General features: G+C 44.6%; 1 protein-coding gene across 13 annotated transcripts in view; it reads left to right on the top strand.

Annotated features, from left to right (window-relative positions):
* The first annotated feature begins 397 nt into the window (after positions 1 to 397).
* Positions 398 to 19,939, top strand: part of msi2b (musashi RNA-binding protein 2b) — a 650,971-nt gene continuing 631,429 nt past the window's right edge. For all 13 annotated transcript variants that reach the window (XM_063031626.1, XM_063031623.1, XM_063031621.1 and 10 more), the window contains exons 1-5: positions 398 to 644; positions 969 to 1,009; positions 1,381 to 1,462; positions 1,850 to 1,934; positions 9,871 to 9,912. In XM_063031626.1, the coding sequence (XP_062887696.1) occupies positions 583 to 644; positions 969 to 1,009; positions 1,381 to 1,462; positions 1,850 to 1,934; positions 9,871 to 9,912 (312 nt within the window). In that variant the 5' untranslated portion in view covers positions 398 to 582. The remainder of the gene's footprint in view (positions 645 to 968; positions 1,010 to 1,380; positions 1,463 to 1,849; positions 1,935 to 9,870; positions 9,913 to 19,939) is intronic.

Genomic DNA, 19,939 nt, shown 5'->3' with positions numbered 1-19,939 from the left:
ATATTTTATTTTTTGCAAAGTATCTTTTTTCTCTCTTCCCGAACTGTTGTGCAATGACGTCATTTGCATCGATGCCGCTTTCCATGACAACGGGGCGCGAGCGGACCAATGGCGAGGCGCGCAGTCCGGCTGTCAATCAAACGCGGCGCCGGGGTGGGAGGGTGTGTGTTTGTGTATTTTTTTTGGCAAGGCGGTGGGCGGAGTCCCGGCGCGAGCTGGTGCGGGAGGGGGGGAGGGCGAGAGAGGGAGAGCGGGGCAGCGATGGACAGCCGGAACGACCAATCGCCAGGCACGGCGGCGCGGCGGCGCGCGGGACGCGGCCAATGGGCGGCGGGCGGTGGGAAGGCGACGCTTTCGGTCCACGGGCTGAGAGAGGCAGCTGGGGGGCGTGGCTTCGGCTCAGTGCCCGCCCACGTGGGGGGCTCAGGCAGCGGCGGCGCTCGGACCGAGCTGATCCCACGTGTGACGAGCTCATTCTCGGCTGCGAGTCGACTCTCTGAGCGGGGCTGATCTCTCTATTTTTTTGTGGGGGGAGCTCCGCGCGTGTGTCTATGTGTGTTTGTCCTTTTTAGTTGCTAGATCATGGAGGCAGACGGCAGCCAAGCCACCTCTGGCAGTCCCAGCGACTCGCAACATGACCCAGGGTATGTTCTGACCTGACTTTTATTTTTGGTTTTGTTTCTGTCTCTCTCTCTCGCTCTCTTCCTCCTCTCTGGAGACTCTTTCCCCTGCACCTAGTTTTATTTTAAACTGCACTCTGTAGAATGGGCAGGCCCCTTTCTTCCACCTCTCTTCCTCCCTCCTCCTCCTCCTCCCTCCTACCTTTCCCTCCCTCCCTCTCTCTCTCTCTCTCTCTCTCTCTCTCTCTCTCTCTCTCTCTCTCTCTCTCTCTTCCTTTTTAGCTCTAACTTACACGTCAAAATGGCCGATCTGACATCTGTGCTCACTTCTGCTGTGTTTCCCCCCAGTAAAATGTTTATCGGCGGCCTCAGCTGGCAAACATCACCAGGTAAGCGAGCCCGGGCAAAGTATTTCTCAATTTATTTCTAGCGCTTTTTAAAATATAAATAACCTTGCAATGGAGGGGAGGGGAGGGGGTGGGGAGGAGAGGTGGGGTGGGTGATGAAGGAATGGGAGGAGAGGAGGTGTGAGGAATTGAGCGATCGCTCTTTAGTTCCAGTTTTACAAGGTTGTTTTTGATTGCGGCCGGGTTATTGTAATGGTAACATCATGGAGTTCCTTTGGTCCTCTAGACGACCCCTACGTTCAATTATTGTCTCTTAAGTGCATCTGAAATCTCCCACTGCCAACATAGTAACCGGCTTTCCCCCTTGTATTTTGTCTCTCTCTTCCTTTCTTTTCAAATTTATATTTTTACAGACAGCCTTAGGGACTATTTCAGTAAATTTGGCGAAATCAGAGAGTGTATGGTAATGCGAGATCCGACCACGAAACGGTCCAGGTAAGATCGCGAATTTTACTTTATTTTTTTTTGTTGTTGTGGGGAAAGAATTCACGGATTTAAAACAAGTTTGATATTGATTACATCTTGAAGACCGAAAGTGCGTCCGCTTATAATTGTGGCTCTGTTTCCAACCTAAGAGTCTTTGAGCAATGAGCTTATTTTTTGACATTGTCCTGATGTTTGGAGGTGATACTTTGTGTATATCAGCTTCGCATTTTTTTCGCTACGTTTGTAGCCCGTTCTCTCTCTCTTTTTCTCTCTCTCTCCCGCTTTTCCACGCTTCGTTCCTCGAAGCGATATTTTGATACTTGTATTTTTTTAAACCCCTCTTCCTGTTGCACGTTTATAGACTCATCGTGTTCTTGTTTCTTTGTGTCATTTCAGAGGCTTCGGTTTCGTTACGTTTGCCGATTCTGCAAGTGTAGATAAAGTCTTAGCTCAGCCCCATCACGAACTAGATTCAAAGACGGTATGTTTGTGTGTTTCTGTCTCAATTTCCTTAAGTGTAAAATTGTAACGAGCTGTTCCCCCACCCTCTCTCTTAAGGTCATTTATGCCCGGTGTGTCTTTTGTTATTGGAAATCAAAAATATCTTCCAATATTAGGTTCAAATGTGAAAATGTACATTGCTACATCTCGAATTAGTGTTGCCCCCTCTTTAAGAAGGAAGATACGTTTGATGTCCTGCCTAGCCCATCGGAACATCTTAACTGTCACTCTCATGTCAGCAGCATAAATTGACAATCAAACCACCCAGTGGTCGATTAAATTGCCTGTTAAATGGAGGTTTTGCAATTAAATTCTAATCGCTTTCCAAAGCGGTACGATCAAGATGAGACGCAAATGGCAGACGGTAAGGGGTTGATTCTGCACTGAAGTAAAGACAGGCAAATTCCTCCCCCTTTTCAAGAGATGCGGCTCTCCAACTTGGAGCAAACAGAAAGTTTACTGACACCCCAAGCTGAGCCTGACTGTGATCGCATGAATGAGTTGCTTGTTGACCATGCTTTGTTCTTGTGTCTTAGCATTTGTTTAGTGGCGTTCTATACCCTTTCGACTTTGTTTTAAGATTCAGGGCGGGAAACCGATCTGTTGGGGTAATCACCTCGAAAGGAGAGCCTGTTGTTTACAGTTACATTAACGTTTTATTTAGGTAATGACAATCTCCAGAAATAGTTGTTTTTTTTCTGTCTAGTGCCTTCTAGAAGACTTAGTTTAAAATATCCTTTCTACGTAGTTAGAGCTAACTAACTAATCGTAGTCTCAAAAATAACTAGTTCATAAATTTGCAACGTAATATTTAGACAGTGCTAATTTTTGTAGTTTTGTTTAAAAGGCGAATGACACAGAAGGCTAGTCATGAGTAGATAATCCATTTCTAGTTTTAGCACATTTTCCCAGTCCTTTTTTTTACCCCTCCTCTCTGTGTGTGCGCGCAATGAAACAAAAATTCTTCAGGGTGCGAAATTGGTTTCTCAGGCAACTTCTGCTGACAGTGGGTGAGATAATTAAAATTCCCACTCTTTTAAATTCTGTTTGGTAGGCTGGATTTGATGCCCTTGAACCACACGAGGTATCGGACTGCACAAAGGAGATTGAGTGTTCAGAGTTGGAAACACCTTAGTGTTGAAAACATTGTATGGGGAATAATGAAGTGTTTGAGTTTAGTGCATAGTTTTCACTGAAGCATCATTCCTACTTAAAGGAGCTGTGGTACTGACCTGTTTTAAACACTAGAAGGTGCACACTGTATGTGTACAGTTTTTTATTAATTTCTTTAAAAGTCTTAGAAATGTCAGTGGTTTCTTTTCTACTTTATGGCCTCTCTGCTCAGAATGCCTCAGTAGGAGTGCTGCGTATTCTGTGCCACCACTGTTCCCTTTGGTGTTGGGTGTTCATAAGAGAACCAGATCTTTTCATGATTGTGATAATAGTATGTTGGAACTAGTGTCTATTGAGGAAGTAATATTGTTCCTGCAACATATCTGGTTTGCTTCTGATGAGATGGTTATCTTTTGTATTAATATATTCAACTGAAAATGACAAGACATAGGAGCAGAATTAGGCTATTCGGCCCATCAAGTCTGCTTTCCATGCCTGATCTACTTATTGAGATTCGGTACAGAATGGGCCCCTCAAGCTTCACGATCTGGCAACACTTGATTTAACCCTAGTCTAATCAGGGGACAATTTATAATGACCAATTATGCTACCAACTGGTACATCCTTGTGGGAGGAAACCCATACAATCACAGGAAGAACGTGGCAGGCAGCGGTGGGAATTGAACCTGTGTCGTTGATACTGTAAAACCCACGAGGTCACAGGGAGAACGTACTACAAATTCCTTACAGGCAGCGGCGGGAATTGAACCCGTGTTGTCAGTACTGTAAAGTGTTGTGCTGACAACTATGCTACTGTGTTGCCCCACATTATCCCTCTCAACCCCGCTGTCCTACCTTCTTCCCATAACTGTCGATGCCCTGACTAACCAAGAACCTGTCAACCTCTGCTTTTAAATTTACCCATTGACTTGGCCTCCACGGCCATCTATGCCAATAAATTCCACAGATTCACCACCCTCTGGCTAAAGAAATTCCTCTTCTCTGTCCAGAAGGGATATCCTTGTGTGCTCTCTGGTTCTAGACTATCTCACCATAGGAAACATCCTGTCCATGTCCATTCTGTCTGGGCCTTTCGATATTTGATAGGTGTCATAGGTTAGAGTGTTCCCTGGTGCTTGTCCTGCATTGTACTTATTGTTTGGGGGGGGGGGGGAGTATAGGCATCAGAGTTGAGGGGATTGTGGAATTACCATGCATTTTGGTTTTCGCCTAGACTCCAGAGAGTAAGGTTATGGTGATGCTTTCCATCAAATCCTTTATCAGGAGTATAGTTTGGTGTGTCTTTTGGGGAGAGGTTGTGAAACTTGTGTTTGAAGCTGAACTCGTATGTGTCCTGTGCAGATTCACAGGCTGGTGCCGGGTTTTTTCCAAGTTTATTCCCATGCAAGTAATTGGGGCAGGGACTGGTCTGGATCATATGCTTTGCTGGTTACGGTTTCATGCTGTGATGATGCTGTTAAGAATGAGATTTTTATGGGTGGAAGTTTACACCTATAGAGATATTTCCAACAGATGATTTACCAGCATGTGTTGTGCCTGGATTAGGGAGCATGTCTTGTGCATAAAGGTGGAGCGAGCTTGGGCTTTTCTGTCTGGTGCGAAGCAGGATGAGGGGTGTACAAGGTGATAGTGGACATAGATCAACTGGACAGCAAGAGACTTTTTTCCAAGGAAGTGGCTAATACTGAGGTATTAGGAGGAAAGTTGGAGGAAAGTACAGGGAGGTGAGTAGTTTTCAGAGTAGTGAGTGCATGAACCACACTACCAAAGGTGGTGATACAGGCAGATACTTAAAGATCTCTAAGATAGGCACATAGATGATTGAAACATAGAGGGCTAATTTGGAGGAAAGGATTAGATTGATCTTTGAATATCTTATAAGGATGGCACAACATTGTGGGCCGAAGAATCTGTACTGTGCTATAGGGTCCTATGTTCTGTGTAATAATGCCCGGGTAATCTGTGTACCAACGACCTCCTGACCTTATTTCAATTTTTGTAGTCAGATTTTAATGATGAGCAGAGGGCTTTTTTTGGGGTTCGTATTGATTAGTTTCCTGAAAGTGGTGAAGAAGGGCATGTGGCAAGCTTGCCTTCATAAATCAGGGCATAAAGCAGAAAGTTTGTGATGTGACGCTGCAGCTTTACAGAACACTGGTTAAAACTGCATTTGGAGCTTTATGTGCAGTTCTGGCTACAGCAGGGGTGGCCGACATTTTACATTACATGCGTCAAATTTTTCACTCACGAGTTCAGATGCGCCATACAACGCTTGTACCCCCATTCAATTCTTGTGAAAATATGTTAATATAGAACTCATGTGTGAAAAAATTGGGACACATGGAATGTAAAAGGTTGGCCACCCCGGTACAACATTGTAGGAAGTTGTAGTTGTCCCTGGGAGAGTGCAGATGAGTTTCACCAAGACTTTGCCTGGATTGGAGGTCTATATCTACAGGGAGAGATTGGATAGGCAGGGCCTTGATGAAGAGTCTCAGACTGAAATGTTGACTCTTCATTCTTAATTCCATAGATGCTGCCGCACTCTAATTTTGATGTGTGTTGCTCTGTTTTACTGTGGGTTTCCAGCATCTGCAGAATCTCTTGTAATTAGATAGACAGGGTTTGTTTCCCCATAGGCAAGGGGGACTGAGAGGAGACCTGATAGAGGTGTATAAGATTTTAAGCAGCAAAAATAGCACAAGTAGGAAATCTTTTTCCTGTGGTGTGGGTATCACAGGGTGGTGGGGTGGAGATAACGCCTCTACCAAAGGAGGTGTAAGACGCTCCTTCCCTCCGCTAGCCTGCAGGTCACCCTTGGGCAAAGTGTAGCACCAGCTTAGCTCCCCGATCAGGGTCATGGGAGTAGGTGGGTAGTCAAATGAGCAGCTGGTGCATATCACAAAACTAGGTTATGTGACCACTGACACCAGGCAGGCAATCTCTGAAGAGTATTGATGATGGCCAGGCTCACCTGTCTTGTAAAGACACTGCCCAGAAGAAGGCAATGGCAAACTACTTCTGTAGAAAATATTGCCAAGAATGATCATGGTCAAGACTTCGATTGTCCACATCATATGACACGGCACATAATGAATGACACGGTGAAGGGGTATTGAAAACAAAAGAGCATAGAGAAGTCAGATTTGTGAGAGATTTGAAGGGAAAAGTTTTTTTTCTCCCCCTGCACAGAAGTTAATATCTGGAACTCACTACCAGAGGAGATATTTGTCGGAGTCAGCTACAGTCATGACATTTAAGCAACAATTAGACAGATATTTAAATAGACAGGGCACACAGAAGAATACAGATTGCGTCTGTGTGAATTGGATTTGTGCAGAAGGGCAAAAAACTTGGCATGGACGTGGTTGGCTGATACCCTCTAGAGCCGTGGAAGGGATGTGGGGGGGCTGTGTTTGATTCTCTTTCAGACCACTTGGTAGATGCCAATCCATGCCAGGGTTAATCAATTCTGCCCTGTTGGAGCTGTGAGCTGGAATTTAGTTCTGTCAGGGCTCTAGAGGAATCTTAAAGCTTCCTCCCTGTCTCTCTTCTCCCCCCCCCCACCCCCATTGTTCTTGCTCTGACGCTGATTTATTATTATTAAGTAATTAACTTGCAGCAAACTGGGCAAAGTTGATGAAAATGTGGGAAGAATTGGGGCGGGGGGAATTGAATCATACAGGTTTAAAAATTAACAAGTAGCTGATGGACTTGCTGGGTCGAAGGACCTGTTTTGGTGCTGTTTTCTAATTCTAAATGATGTTCCTGCCAAGGTCCTCTCCCCTGTGACTTTGTTGTTGTTTGTTTGGTTTTTATTTTGAAGTGTTGGCCCCTTTATGTCGGCAGCTGGTTCCTGATATTTAGAGCATTGTTTAGAATGGGGTTGATAAGTCAGCCTTTATGGAATGGTGGAGCAGACCCGATGGGCCGAATGGCCTAATTACATTATTTTTATGAACGTAGAACATTACAGCACAGTAAAGGGTCATCACCCCCCCTCCCCACAATGTTGTGCCAACCTTTTAACTTCTCCAGATCAATCTAATCTTTCTATCCACATATCCCTAGATTTCTCTTTCATCTGTGTGTCTGTCTAAGCATCTCTTAAATGTCCCTAATGTATCTGCCTGGCAGGCGTTTCACTCCCCCACCACTCTCCGTGTAAAACTAAATGAATGAATGAAACCTGCCTCTGATTTTCTTCCAATCACCTTAAAATTATGTCCCTGGATTTTGCTACTTCAGCCCTCGAAATAAAGTTCTCTGGCTATCCGTTTGATCTATGTCTCTTATTTAAAAAAAATTGTGCTTTACTTGCTGATCTGCAGCAGTGCATAGTTGAATCTAATAATGTGCTCATTAGAGCATTGTCTCCCAACCAATCCCTACCTTCACCCCGGCGTATTCACCCCCCTCCCCCATTTTCCAATGTGAAATAACAGTCTGCATTAATTAACCAGAGAATATCTGCAGATGCTGGAAATCCAAGCAGCGTACACAAAATGCTGGAGGAACTCAGCAGGTCAGGCAGCATCTGTGGAAGAGAGTACAGTCGACGTTTTGAGGAGTGGGAGGTCTGAGCCTGAAATGTTGACTGTACTCTTTTCCATAGATGCTGCCTGGCCTGCAGAGTTCCTCCAGCATTTTGTGTGTGTGGCTTTCATTGACCCCTCTGAGATACTGAAACTGATTTATAAAAAAATTTGGATCTTGATTTATTTATTTATTGTCATACAGTGCGGAGTAGAACCTTCCGGCCCTTCAAGCCCAGCAATTCCCCCAATTTGATCCTCATCTAATCACTGGACAGTTTACACTGACCAATTAACCGGTCTTTGGATTGTGGGAGGAAATCAGAGCACCCGGAGAAAACCCACGCGGTCATGGGGGAACATACAAACTCCTTACAGGCAGTGATGAGAATTGAACCCGTGTTGCCTGCACCGTAAAGCGTTGTGCGAACCGCCGCGCTACTGTGCCACACACAGTTACTTGCCTGCAGTTAATGTCTCTCTAACCGTAACTCTATATCCTGCATTCTGACCCAGTGTGCAATTTGAAGGACCAGGCATGCAAGAGGGTTGGTAGGGTAGTTTGTTTTGTGGCATTTCTGCTGGCCCTGTGCCTGTATGTACAGAACACCGAGCCACAAGGTTTAGGGAAGTTCCCAGTCTGCGTGGTGAATTTCTTGTGCTCTTGGAGTGGTGGTTCAGTGGGAAAATTGCCAGGGTCCTGGTGTCATTTCTGCCAACAGCCTCTGCTGGAAGTGAATTTCTATGGTTGCTGGGAGTTGTGACTTTCCATGGTTGAATAACCAGGGAATATTTGTGTGGGAGCTAATGCCTTGTTATTTTAACTTTTGAAGGCTGACTTGGCCCTGAGTGTCCTAGTGTCCCACTAGGACTCAGTAAGTTTCAGATAGGTGTGGGACAAGATGTTCAGATGGGAACTTTTTCACTAAAAGTTAGTTATGCATGATTTGGAAGTGAGAGAGTGCCAGTGCTAATACAACTTCTGTTTTAAGAGTTATTCTGGTGATAATAACACACAAGATTCTGCAGATGCTGGAAATCCAGAGTTACACACACCTCTGGCATAGTGGTTAGCACAACTCTTTGCAGGACAGGTTACCTGGGTTCAATTCCCGCCACTGCTTGTAAGGAGTTTGCACGTTCTGCCCGTGACTGTGTGGGTTTCCCCTGGGTGCTTCGGTTTCCTCCCACAGTGCACAGGTGGGGGTTTGCATGTGGTTAAGGAAGAGATCGTCAAAGTTTGGGTGGGGGGGGAGGGGAAACACATCAAACAAATCGAGAGTCAGTTATTATCAAGTATTAAACAGATTCTGCAAATGCTGGAAATCCAGAGACTCACCAGTTGGTAGGTTAATTGGTCATTGTAATTTGTCCTGTGATTAGACTAGGATTAAACCAGGATGGGTGGGGGGTGGGGGGAGAAGGTTGCTGGGCAGCACGGCTCAAAGGGCTGTATCTCAATAAATAAAAATGCAGGAGGAGCTCAGCAGGTCAGGCAGCATCTATGGGGAGGGTGTGTCACTCTGGTAGTACAGTGTAGACGGAATGAATTGGGAAGAGCTATGTGCTTTTTGTGCAAAAAAAAAACAGGGAGGCTACCCAGAGGCATGTTGGCAGCAAATGTGGTTGTGGAATATGCTGGTGGGGGTTTACAACCAGCATGTGGTTCATAGTGAGTCAATTATTAGCAAGTATTAAACAGATTCTGCAGATGCTGGAAATCCAGAGTAACACACACAAAATAACAGAGGAACTTGGCAGGTCAGACAGTGTCTATCTGAAGGAATAAAATGTGGACTTTTCAGGCCAAGACCTTGCATAAGGACTGCTGAAAGGTCTCAGCCAGACACGTTGACCCATATTTCTTTCCATTTTGCATATTGCCCTCTTGCAGGGGAGTTGCCTAGTCCATCTTAATTCCACAAGCAATGACTTAATTAGCTCATAAAGTTCAGAATGCATAACCCAACAGGAAAGAGAAGGTTTGAACTTCCTTGATCAGGAATTACCATTGAGTTAAACAACCGGCCACTAAATAGCATCAAGGCTTAAATAATCTCAGCCACGGTCTTTTAAAAGGAAAAGCAGTGTAGGAAGTAAGCAGTAACTAGTTCTCTGTGAAGGTCAGGCCTTGCCTTAAAGGTCTGTTCTGTGTTCATTGCCTGAGAAACCCGTGTTAGTATGAAATGGCCTGAAGCAGAGATGCTGCCAATGGTTTCCTCATTGTTCTCTGATTTGCTTCAACAGATTGACCCAAAGGTTGCATTTCCTCGAAGAACACAACCCAAGGTAAGTTGAAGATTCATTGCTTTCAGTCTCTTTCCTGGTTCTGCCTTTCTTCCAGGGCATGGTGGTGTTTTGGCGGTGCTCTGTTGGAGTGAGTTAGTTTTCTGAGTTGGTGATGAACTCTTTTAATGATTGTGTCCACTCTGAGGTCCTGAGATGCTATGTTTGTTTGTGTTTTTATTTTATTCTGATTCGCAGCCTTGTCCTGTGGCTTCTCAGCCGTTAACAAGCTAAATGAGGCTGTTTTACTTGCTGTCATGATTTATTATGCAACTACTTTGAGGCTTCTGATCTTGTTGAGGTATAATCACAAGAGATGGATTAATGCTCTGTATTTAGGTTCAATTAGCAGGGAAAAGGTTGGGTCTGGGGGGGTTGGCAAAAGTTGGTGCAGAGACCCTGCTAACAAGAGGTGCATTGCCTACTGAACCACAGCTGTCCTGTGAGGATGGGGCCTGAACTTTCCGGTTCCCTTTGACCTCTTGGATTGAGAGGGTCAACATGTGGAGTTGCTTAATGTTTGGTGCTTGGCTGACAGGATGTGAATGGGTCAGGGGAAGATTATGCAAATATTCTTGGAGCCCAATTGCATTAACTATCAGTGACTTTGAGGTAATTGGAGTGCTCTTGCAAGGGTGTGTTTCCATTGTTTTTTTTAATATAAAACCAATCATCTTCTGGCTGTTGTGTTGAATAGAGGCAGAGTCTGGCTTGCACTTTGTTACCACAGCATATACGCAAAGCATTGTGATGCGGTATAATGACTTGGGTACATGTCGTGCCCACCATCTAACTTGGCATCTGCTCAATGTTGGGTTTGGGGGAGCAATTACACTTGTATCTATACTGCCCAGAATGGGGAGTCTCTCTGATTTATTTTACAAATGATCGTCTTTAATAACCAGCAGTGATACCACTGCTTCACAAAGCGGGAAGCCACAAGGGGCTACTCCGCATTTTAAAAGAGCAGGATAATTTTTGAGTGTGCAATTTGCTCACTAACCTTTTAATGAGGGGAGTACCCCCCACCCCTTCAAACAGATTCCTGGGAATCACTTCTTTTTGTTTAATGGGACTTTTACACACCAGTAACCGCCCATTGAACATAATGTGATGGTAATGGAAAAAAAAACTCGCTCAATAGCCCTTGTGTGAATAGCACTGAAATGATGTTAATGTGAGAACTGTTTGATCTGTGATGCTGTGTTCTGCGCACTGAGCTTTGTACAATGTGTAATACAACTGGCTGTGTACAATGAACTGTATATAAACCTGTACTCGACTTTGTGCTGGCAGGTATTGCAAAGTTGGGTGCATGTAGCAGCAATTAAGTGCTTGAGATGGGAGCATAGAGCAGTACATGATAGTACAGGCCCTTCAGCCCATAGTGTTGTACTGACCCTAACCTACTCCAAGCTCAAATCTTAATCCTTCCCTTCCACATAGCTTTCCACTTTCCTTTCATTTATGTGCCTATCTAACAGTCACTTAATGTTCTTATTGTGTTTGCCTTTACCACCACCCTGGCCGTACCTACCACGCACCCACTGCTCTCTCTCTGTTTATATTTTAAAAAAACACAGAACTACCTCTGAAGCTCCTAAGACATAATGAGGCCACCCAGCCCATCAAGTCTGCTCTGTTTTCTATCATGGCTGATTTATTATCCCTCCCCGTAAACTTTGACACACTTACTAATCAAGAACCTATCAATCTCTGTCTTGTATAAATCTGTGATGGCCTCCACAGCCATTTGTGACAGGTTCCGGCTGCCCCCACTGCCCATACTTTACTCCAATCATCTCGTCTGCACCCTGGTAAGAAGGTGCTGACTAGAAGGAAAGGCTTTGCAAACCTCCTGAGGTGGATTATTTGGCTGCCCATTTAATTTCTCTGGTTCAGCTAGTTTATAGGGTTTCTATAAACTGGCATTGTGCTTTAACCCTTGGGATGCTTCATTGTGGGAACGCAGTGTTCAGCAGTGGGCAGTGAAAGGCCAAGCAGAATGAGTAACCACAGCTTAAAAAGTGACTCTGGGTTGTGACTGCATCTGCTGGGAAGTTTTCTCTGGTGTTAAAATTGATTAAGGATTAATTTCAATACCACGAGAGTTTGGTTGCTTTCCTAGTCTCTATGGTCACATGTCATCGGTGGGCATTGCTTTCTCTCTGGAGACGTGAGACTGCGGATACTGGAATCAGGAGCAGCACACGGGATGCTGGAGGGTCAGCCCAGGCGGCGTCCGTGGAGGAAGATGGGCAGTCGGTGTTTCGGGTTGAGATCCTGTGTTGTTCACTAGATGCCAGCCCAGCGCCTCCAGCGTAATGCTTCCTTATTGCATTCGTGGAGGCTGGGCTGCACTGAACTGGACAATGCCACTGACTTCTGTCATGTTGCTGGTGAACTTAACTCTGCCCAGACATTTTAACCATCAGACTTCTGAACCAGGGTGGATAACTTCACTTGCCCCCAACACTGAACTGATCTCACCTTGCTTTCAAGGAATATACAGCTTGTCCTCAATATTATTTACTTACCGTTTATTAATATTATTTGCTTTTTAATATATTTGCACAGATTGTTGTCTTTTGCAGATTGGTTGTTTGCCAGTCTTTGCTTGTATGTAGTTTTTCCATTCGGTCTGTTGTATTTCTTCCTTCTCTTCTGAACGCCTGCAAGAAAATGAATCTCAGGGTATTATCTGGTGGTATATGGGTACTTCAATAATACTTTTTTTAACTTTCACATCTCCTTGTGGGGTGAAACTCCCCAAGGCATGTCCCACACGAGTTCTTCATTAACTTGTTTGTGCGCACGTGCACACTGATATTCTGCCATGGGACGACCAGGACAGGCGAGAGTTCTTCCTGTCCACCATCACTTCCACTTGTGACGACACCACTGTACTGTTCACCTTGATTAAATAAATCACACCAAGGGAAATAGTCAGTCGACACTTCAGGCGAAAACCCTGGTGAAGGCTCAAAATGTCTGTTTGTCTCCCTTCATGGATGCTGCCTGGCCAGCTGAGTTCCTCCGGCGTTTTGTGTGTTACTGTGTAGACTGGGCTCCTGGGAAGAGTTCTCGTGGTCTTGGGCATAGTGCCTAGGGAGTCTCTTGTATTTCTTCTGGGTAGACAGACTGGAGCCTTGCTTTAACATTGCACCTGGCTCTTTGTTAGTAAAGGCCTCAAAAGTTACAGGGAGAAGGCAGTAGAAGGGGGTTGAGAGGGAGAATAAATCAATTATGGTGGAATGGTGAAGCAAAGGTGATGGGCTGAATGGCCTGATTGTGTTTCTTTGTCTTATGGTCACTTTCAGTACAACTTGCATTAAAGAAAGCGATACAAGTGCGTCTAACACAGCAGATCAGTGCTGTCATCTGAGACCTTTTTTAATTGAAAGAGTGCTGGGAGCTCTCAAATCCAAGAATAGACTTCCCAGGTTTTTCTCCCTCGAGTCTGAGGTTCAATCTGTTCTGTGCGGGTGTATTTTGCCTCCACCTTTAGTCCTTTCTATGTCTCTTTTGTAGACTTCTTCAGGATGCAGCCCTCTATAGGGTTAATGCTTGGGGCTCTGTCGGCAATAGTGAGTATGAACCATGGCAGCTTTTTTTTTGTTTTGAAAGGCGAAAGCAATTGGCATTTGGAAAAGAGTATATTAGCAAATTAGTTTGTTTTTCTGGGTTTGCGCACGTTAAGTTGAACTATCCTTTGCTATGTGAGTCTGCTACTACTTTGCTATTCTTGAGAGAACACAGATAGAATATCCAGCCCCTTCCTAAATCAGCCCCACTCCCTTGGAGGTACGTTTAGATGTGACTAGCAAGCCGAAAATTCCCTGACAACCACGGCTGCTTTTAAGTCCTACCTATACATCAGAAATGAAGCCCAGCTTCTCACTACCTTCCGAGACCTCCGCCTTCTACACCTGCATCCAATTTAGATTTGCTTTGAAGTCTCCTGTATTTTATATGTGCACATTTATGTGTATTTTTTTAAAAAAAATGTTGTGGAGAAACCTTTTAAAATAAAGCTGGGGTGACCCGGGTGCATAAATCAACTCTGTGCGGTGAAAGATAAAGAAAAGTAAGGAGCGGTGATGTGCTTGAGATTGATCACAGGGAGTTGGGGAGTAAAAGGACGCTGGGGAGGGGAGCTTAGGTGAGGTTGTAAAGCTTTTTGTTAAACACCGGATCCAGCTTAATTTCCCACAGTTATTTTATACAGGGCTTACAATGGGACTCTGGCCCGGAGAGAAGAGAGAACTAGAACCACGGGACCAGTGCTGGGGGGTGGGGGTAGGAGGGAAAAGCTAATGTTGAGTGACAGTAATGAGGTTACTAGATTGGTTTTTGTGTATGTGCAGTCTGATTTTTGTTTCCTTTCTGGTGTGGTGGAAGTGCACGAAATGTGAGCCTTTTTTTCTCCCCCCCTTATTCTGTCTTCTGTTTGTTGTTTTCAAAGATTCCAATCAGGACAGTTTCTGTTGCTGACCCATTTTGCTTGCGGAGAGAACAATGATTTAGGAGCTGTGGTTTACCTCGTCCAGCTACCTGCGCGCACAGCTCCACATCTTGCTTGATGGATAGCCCCAGTGGTATACCTGTATGCCTTGCTGAATCCCCCCACTCCCTTCTGAGTTTAACTCTTTCACTCTGGCACTTGTTTTTACGTTCAGCAGAGGCTTACTGAAGACCGAGGGGTTAATGAATGCAGACTGTTATTTGCAAAGCACTTGAGCTGTATTGGTAGTGGGCCCTGAGCACAGCCCACCCTCAGTCCTCCTGAGATTTAAGCGAGGGGTGATGTAAGAGCACGGGATTTAATTTCGTTTCTGCACTGTCTTCAGGGTGCTGACTAAAGAGTTCAAGTGAACTCGCCATTTGTGCCAATGTTAGCTGATTTTAATGATCACGTAACAGATTAAAATAACGCTGACGCAAGAGCATTAATCATCCCTTTTAAAGGTAGTCCGTGGAGGCAATGCATCTTCCCAGGTGCATTTCCCTGGTAATGGAACTGCTCAGATCCAGAGGTTACTAAGCTGGCTTCTCTGCAGATGTGGCTGGGATATTTCAGTGGGTTCACTGAGAACATTCTAACTGGTTCCATCACATTTGTGATATGGAGGGAAAAAGTTGCAGAGGGCTGTAAACTCAGCCAGCTCCATCCATGGGCACTGGCATCGAGGACATCTTCAAAAGATGGTGCCTCAAAAAGGCATTTACATCATTAAGGGCCCCCATCAGCCAGCCAGGGCATGCTCTCTTCTCATTGCTGCCATTGGAGAGGAGCTACAGGACCCTGAAGGCACACAGTCTTTCAGAACAGCTTCTTCCCCTCCGCGATCAGAGTTCTGAATGGACAGTAAACTAACCCATGAACACTACCTCACTATTTTTGATCATTTTTTGCACTACTTTTTTATATATAAATTATTGCAATTTATAGTATTTTTAATGTGTTGTACTGTATTGCTGCTGCAAAACAACAAATTTCACAACATGTGTAAGTGATAATAAACCTGATTAAGTCCGCTGAAGATGAGGTAAAATAGTGGTAGACTCATACAGAAACACACTCTCGCTCACACACGGTCAGGCAGCATCGGTGGTGTATAAATGAATAAACAATTGACGTTTCGGGTTGAGACTATGTGTCTGGATGAAGCGTCATGACCCGACATGTGCATTGCCCATTTCCCTCCTCGGATGCTGCCTGACCCACTGAGTTCCACCAGTTTTTTTATATCTGGCACTAGTAGTTATTGAGTCTATCCTTGCAATATGGAACATGTTTGTTCAGATTGTATCGGGTTCAGTGGCAATAGGACAAGAACACTTAGCAGGTGGCATTGGCAATTGTGAGTGTAACTTTGGAGAGTGTGGTGACGATTGTGGGCTGCCCCCCAGAACATCCTTGAGTTGTGTTGGTTTTTAACATAAACAGCAGATTTCACTGTGATGCACATGATAAAGTAATCTAATTTGGAGTCAGTAGAGCTCGAGTATATTATTGGCACCACATCAGTGTATTGACTTAACTGATTTCTTGTACCTGTACTGAATGCTGTTGTGTCATGGAATGGCTAAGTACTTGCCTGTATTGCTTCAGGTTTTGGATGGTCTACTGAAATCCTATGGGCTTTCTCTCCCTCGTTGCCAATTACTTGGGGGTTATTACCTTTGAGTTTGTTGTATTGGGTATTTCTGACGTAGGGACTTGTTTTGTTTTGCTCCCTGTAGATCTTACACGTTGTCACCGTTGTCTGCAGCAGTTTCACGCTAGTGTCTTATTGACTGATGCGTGATTGACAGTAGCACGCAGCTTCTGTCAGCCCTCGGCTTATCGCCATCTCTGGGCAGCATTGTTCATGAGGAGAGCTGCAACCATGTGCATTAAAAATAACTCTATTATCACCTGACCTTTTCACCCACCCTCTCCCCAGAAAGATGTACCAACATTGGGGGGAGGGGTGAATTTTTGATTAGAGTAAGGAATTTGCTTTTGTAGCATTTCCACCTCTTGGGTTTTAAAGTGCGATCATCAAAATGGCACCTTGCACATTGTCAGAAAAGATCCTGCAGATGCTGTAAATTTCAAACACACGATGCTGGAGGAACTCAGCAAGTCTGATGGCATCTATAGAGAGGAATCAACGTTCTGGGCTGAGATCCTTCATCAGAACTTGACTGCTTGCAGGGTTTTGTAGTTGCTTTTGTGTGGGTGTGATGCTCATTTGCACTGGCTGTTGAGTGGAGGTCGATAAGTACTTGATTCATAAGGGTGTCGAAGGTTGTGGGGTTAAGAAACCGGCCATGATTCAATGGTGGAGCAGACTCGATAGGCCGGATGGCTTAACTCTGCTCCTGTGTCTGATGGAAGGGTCTCGATCGGAAACTTCGGTCTTTTCCCCAGTGTAAATGCTGCCTAACTCGCTCAGTCCTCTGTTGCTCCAGATAGAATCATGGTTTATGGACTGGTGGCCAGTAAGTGCAGCACAGCCCCCTTTATTATCTTGCCAGCATAATCCACACTTTAACTTGAGCTCTCTCACTGCACTGGTACTTATGGTCTCCAGCCTTCCTTTTGGTTTGTGCTTGTGTGCAGTTTTCACCACTGTCACTCTAATGGGGTGTTGCACAAATGTGAAATGCAGCATTTGGATGAGATACCAAATCCTTCTACTACCTTGGATGGGAGCATTTCAAAGACAAACAGGTGGATAGTGGTGGGGGTGGAGGGGGATGAAGAGTCACCAGCAGCACTAAAACAAATGTATCTGGTTATTGGTTTGTTGTTCTGTTGGCTGCTTCAATTCCTAGACTAAAGCGTGAGTGACCTTCAGAGAGCAAGGTGGGACATCCATGGCTTGACTTTCATAATTGAGGGCTTCCTTTCCAAACATTGAAATTAACATATATGATTTATTACTGTCACATGCACTGAGATGCAGTGAAAAGCTTGTCTTGTGTACTGTTCATACAGATTAAATAATTACATAGTGTATTGAGCTAGGTAAAACAATAACAATGCAGAACTAAAAGTTCAGTGTAGGTAAATATAATGTGCTGAGTCATAATAACGTAAAGTAATTCAAAGTACATTTGTTATCAGAGTATGTATAAGTTATACACCTTGAGATTTGTCTGCTTACAGGCAGCCACGAAGCACGAGACCCGAAAGAACCCAATTTTTAAACAAAGATCAAAACCCAATGAGCACAGAAAGTGGGGGGGGGGGGAGCACAAGTAATGCAAACAAATAAAAGCAAGCAACAACATTCTGAACCAAATTGAGTCTGTAGACCCAGAGCAGCCGGTGTAGGCCCGTCAGTTCATCATATGCCAGGACAGATTGCTGGAAAGCTCGCAGACAGGAAATGCGTGGCAGCCGGAGCAGTTTCTCGGCCTCAGCGCCAAGGAAAGCGGAGTAATATGTCGCAGAGCAGGATCGACTGGATCCTTGCCCCTGGTCTTGACACAGTGCCTTTTCCGTCCATCTGACCTTTCGTTTAAATTGATCAAGTAATTGGTCACCCCCACATTTGGATTGTGAAGATAGAGTCCATCTTATTGTACAGGAGGTCTGTTCAAGAGTCTGATAACAGCGGGATAGAACGTGTCTTTGCACCTGCTGGTTTGTGCTTTCAGGCTCTTGTATCTTCTGCTCAGTGAGAGAGGGGAGAAGGGAGAATGTCTGGGGTGGGTGAGGTCACTGATTGTGCTAGCTGCTTTATGGAGCAAGTGAGAGAGATTCCCAGAATCCATTGAGGGGAGGCTGGTCACAGTGATGTGCTGAGCTGTGTCCTCAGCTCTCTGCTGTGTTTTTGTGGTCATGTGCAATGCAGATGTCACACCAAGCCGTTAATGCATCCAGACAGAATGCCTTCTATGGTGCGTCAGTTTTAAAAATCGGGAAGCATGGAATTGATGGTGACGAAACTTGGGGTGTGATGTCACTCTTCCCTCTTTGAATCCGCACAGTGATCATTTTGTCAAATAAATAACGAATATCTTTTAATTTGCTCACCGTGCCCCCCTGGCTGAGATTGAATTTCAAATGGTTGGTTCTTCCGGGATTGATTTGTGCACTTCTTGTTTGAGGAGAGAAGGTGATAAATAATGGGAGGGCACTGACTCTGACAGGTGGTGGATATCTCTGGGGAAGCCATTAACTTTGTATTAGAATAGACTTATTGACTTAATCAGAAAGGAGGCTTTCAAAGATGCTGGAGAGACAAATGGAACAATGAGTATGCCTTTGGTATGCACCATATTTGTTATCCATTCTGTGCTCTGCTGCACACGTTACTCCAATGTGCCCGCACGTCTTGTGCAGATACGGTAATAGCTTCCATTAGGGTGACGTGATGCCCATCTGGCCAAAAGAGCTTCACCTCTGCACTTGATACAGCAAAGAAGGTGCTACTCTGGAGTTTTGAACTCCATGCTCTCCGATAGCCATGGTCTTTCTCGGCTGCTTGGGTACACCATTGTGGCGTTGGATCTTGGAGAAGTTCTGTAGAAAGATGCATCAAAAAAAAACAACAGCTGTGGAGGAATGGTACAGAAAGGGATGATCTCTCGACAACACATCTATGGGGGGGGGGGGAAGTAGAGTTGAAATTTTAGGCTGAGATCCTTCGGCAGGACGCCCGAAACATCAACTGTACTTTTTTCCATAGATGCTGCCTGGCCTGCTGAGTTCCTCCAGCATTTGGTGTGTATTGCTCAGATTTCCAGCTTCTGCAGGTTTTCTCTTGTTTGTGATCTCTTGAGCCTTTTTAAAATATCTGTTTGTGATTGGGGAGTGAAGGATACAGGTAGAAATGAGGTGATTTATCAAGAAAGCAAGTGGTTTCATTTTCCTTTTTTAAAATATAGAAGCAAATACCATTGTGGAGTAGTGGGAACCATGGAGTACACTTTGATTACATTTTGGAATTTCCATTAATGATTTTTGTGTGGTTGATATTCGCCCCTTTTGAATTTATCAGCTTCCCATTTATTGTCTTGGTTATGTTGATTTCTTCACTCCAATGTTATCATTTCTCTGGAGTATATTGCTGTTTTTATTCCATCCCTATCAGTTGCTTCCCTCTTTTGGAAGTCATTGACTCTTGATAAGGTGGGTGTTCATGGGCTGTAGGTGCTGCTTGGTATTCCCCTTGAATATCATTCTTGTCGTCTTATCAAGTTTATTCCACCATTTGATCATGGCTAATTTATTTTCACTTCTGAACCCTATTCTCCTACATTTCCCTTAACATTTTCCACCCATCAAGAACCTATCAAAATTGCTGGTGAACGCAGCAACTCTGTGTGTTGCTTGAATTTCCAGCATCTGCAGAATTCCTCGTGTAAGAACCTATCAACCTCAATTTTAAATATACCCAGTGACTTGACCTCCAAAGCTCTCTGTGATGATGAATTCCACAGATTCACCACCCTCTGGCTAAAGATTCCCCCTCATCTCTGTTCCACAGTGTCTGACCAGTGCCATATAAAGCCTCAGCATTATATCCTT

This window comes from Mobula hypostoma, chromosome 23 (genome assembly GCF_963921235.1).
Source record: "Mobula hypostoma chromosome 23, sMobHyp1.1, whole genome shotgun sequence".
Classification (NCBI taxonomy): Eukaryota; Metazoa; Chordata; class Chondrichthyes; order Myliobatiformes; family Myliobatidae; genus Mobula; species Mobula hypostoma.
This window is presented reverse-complemented; position numbering and strand designations above follow the sequence as displayed.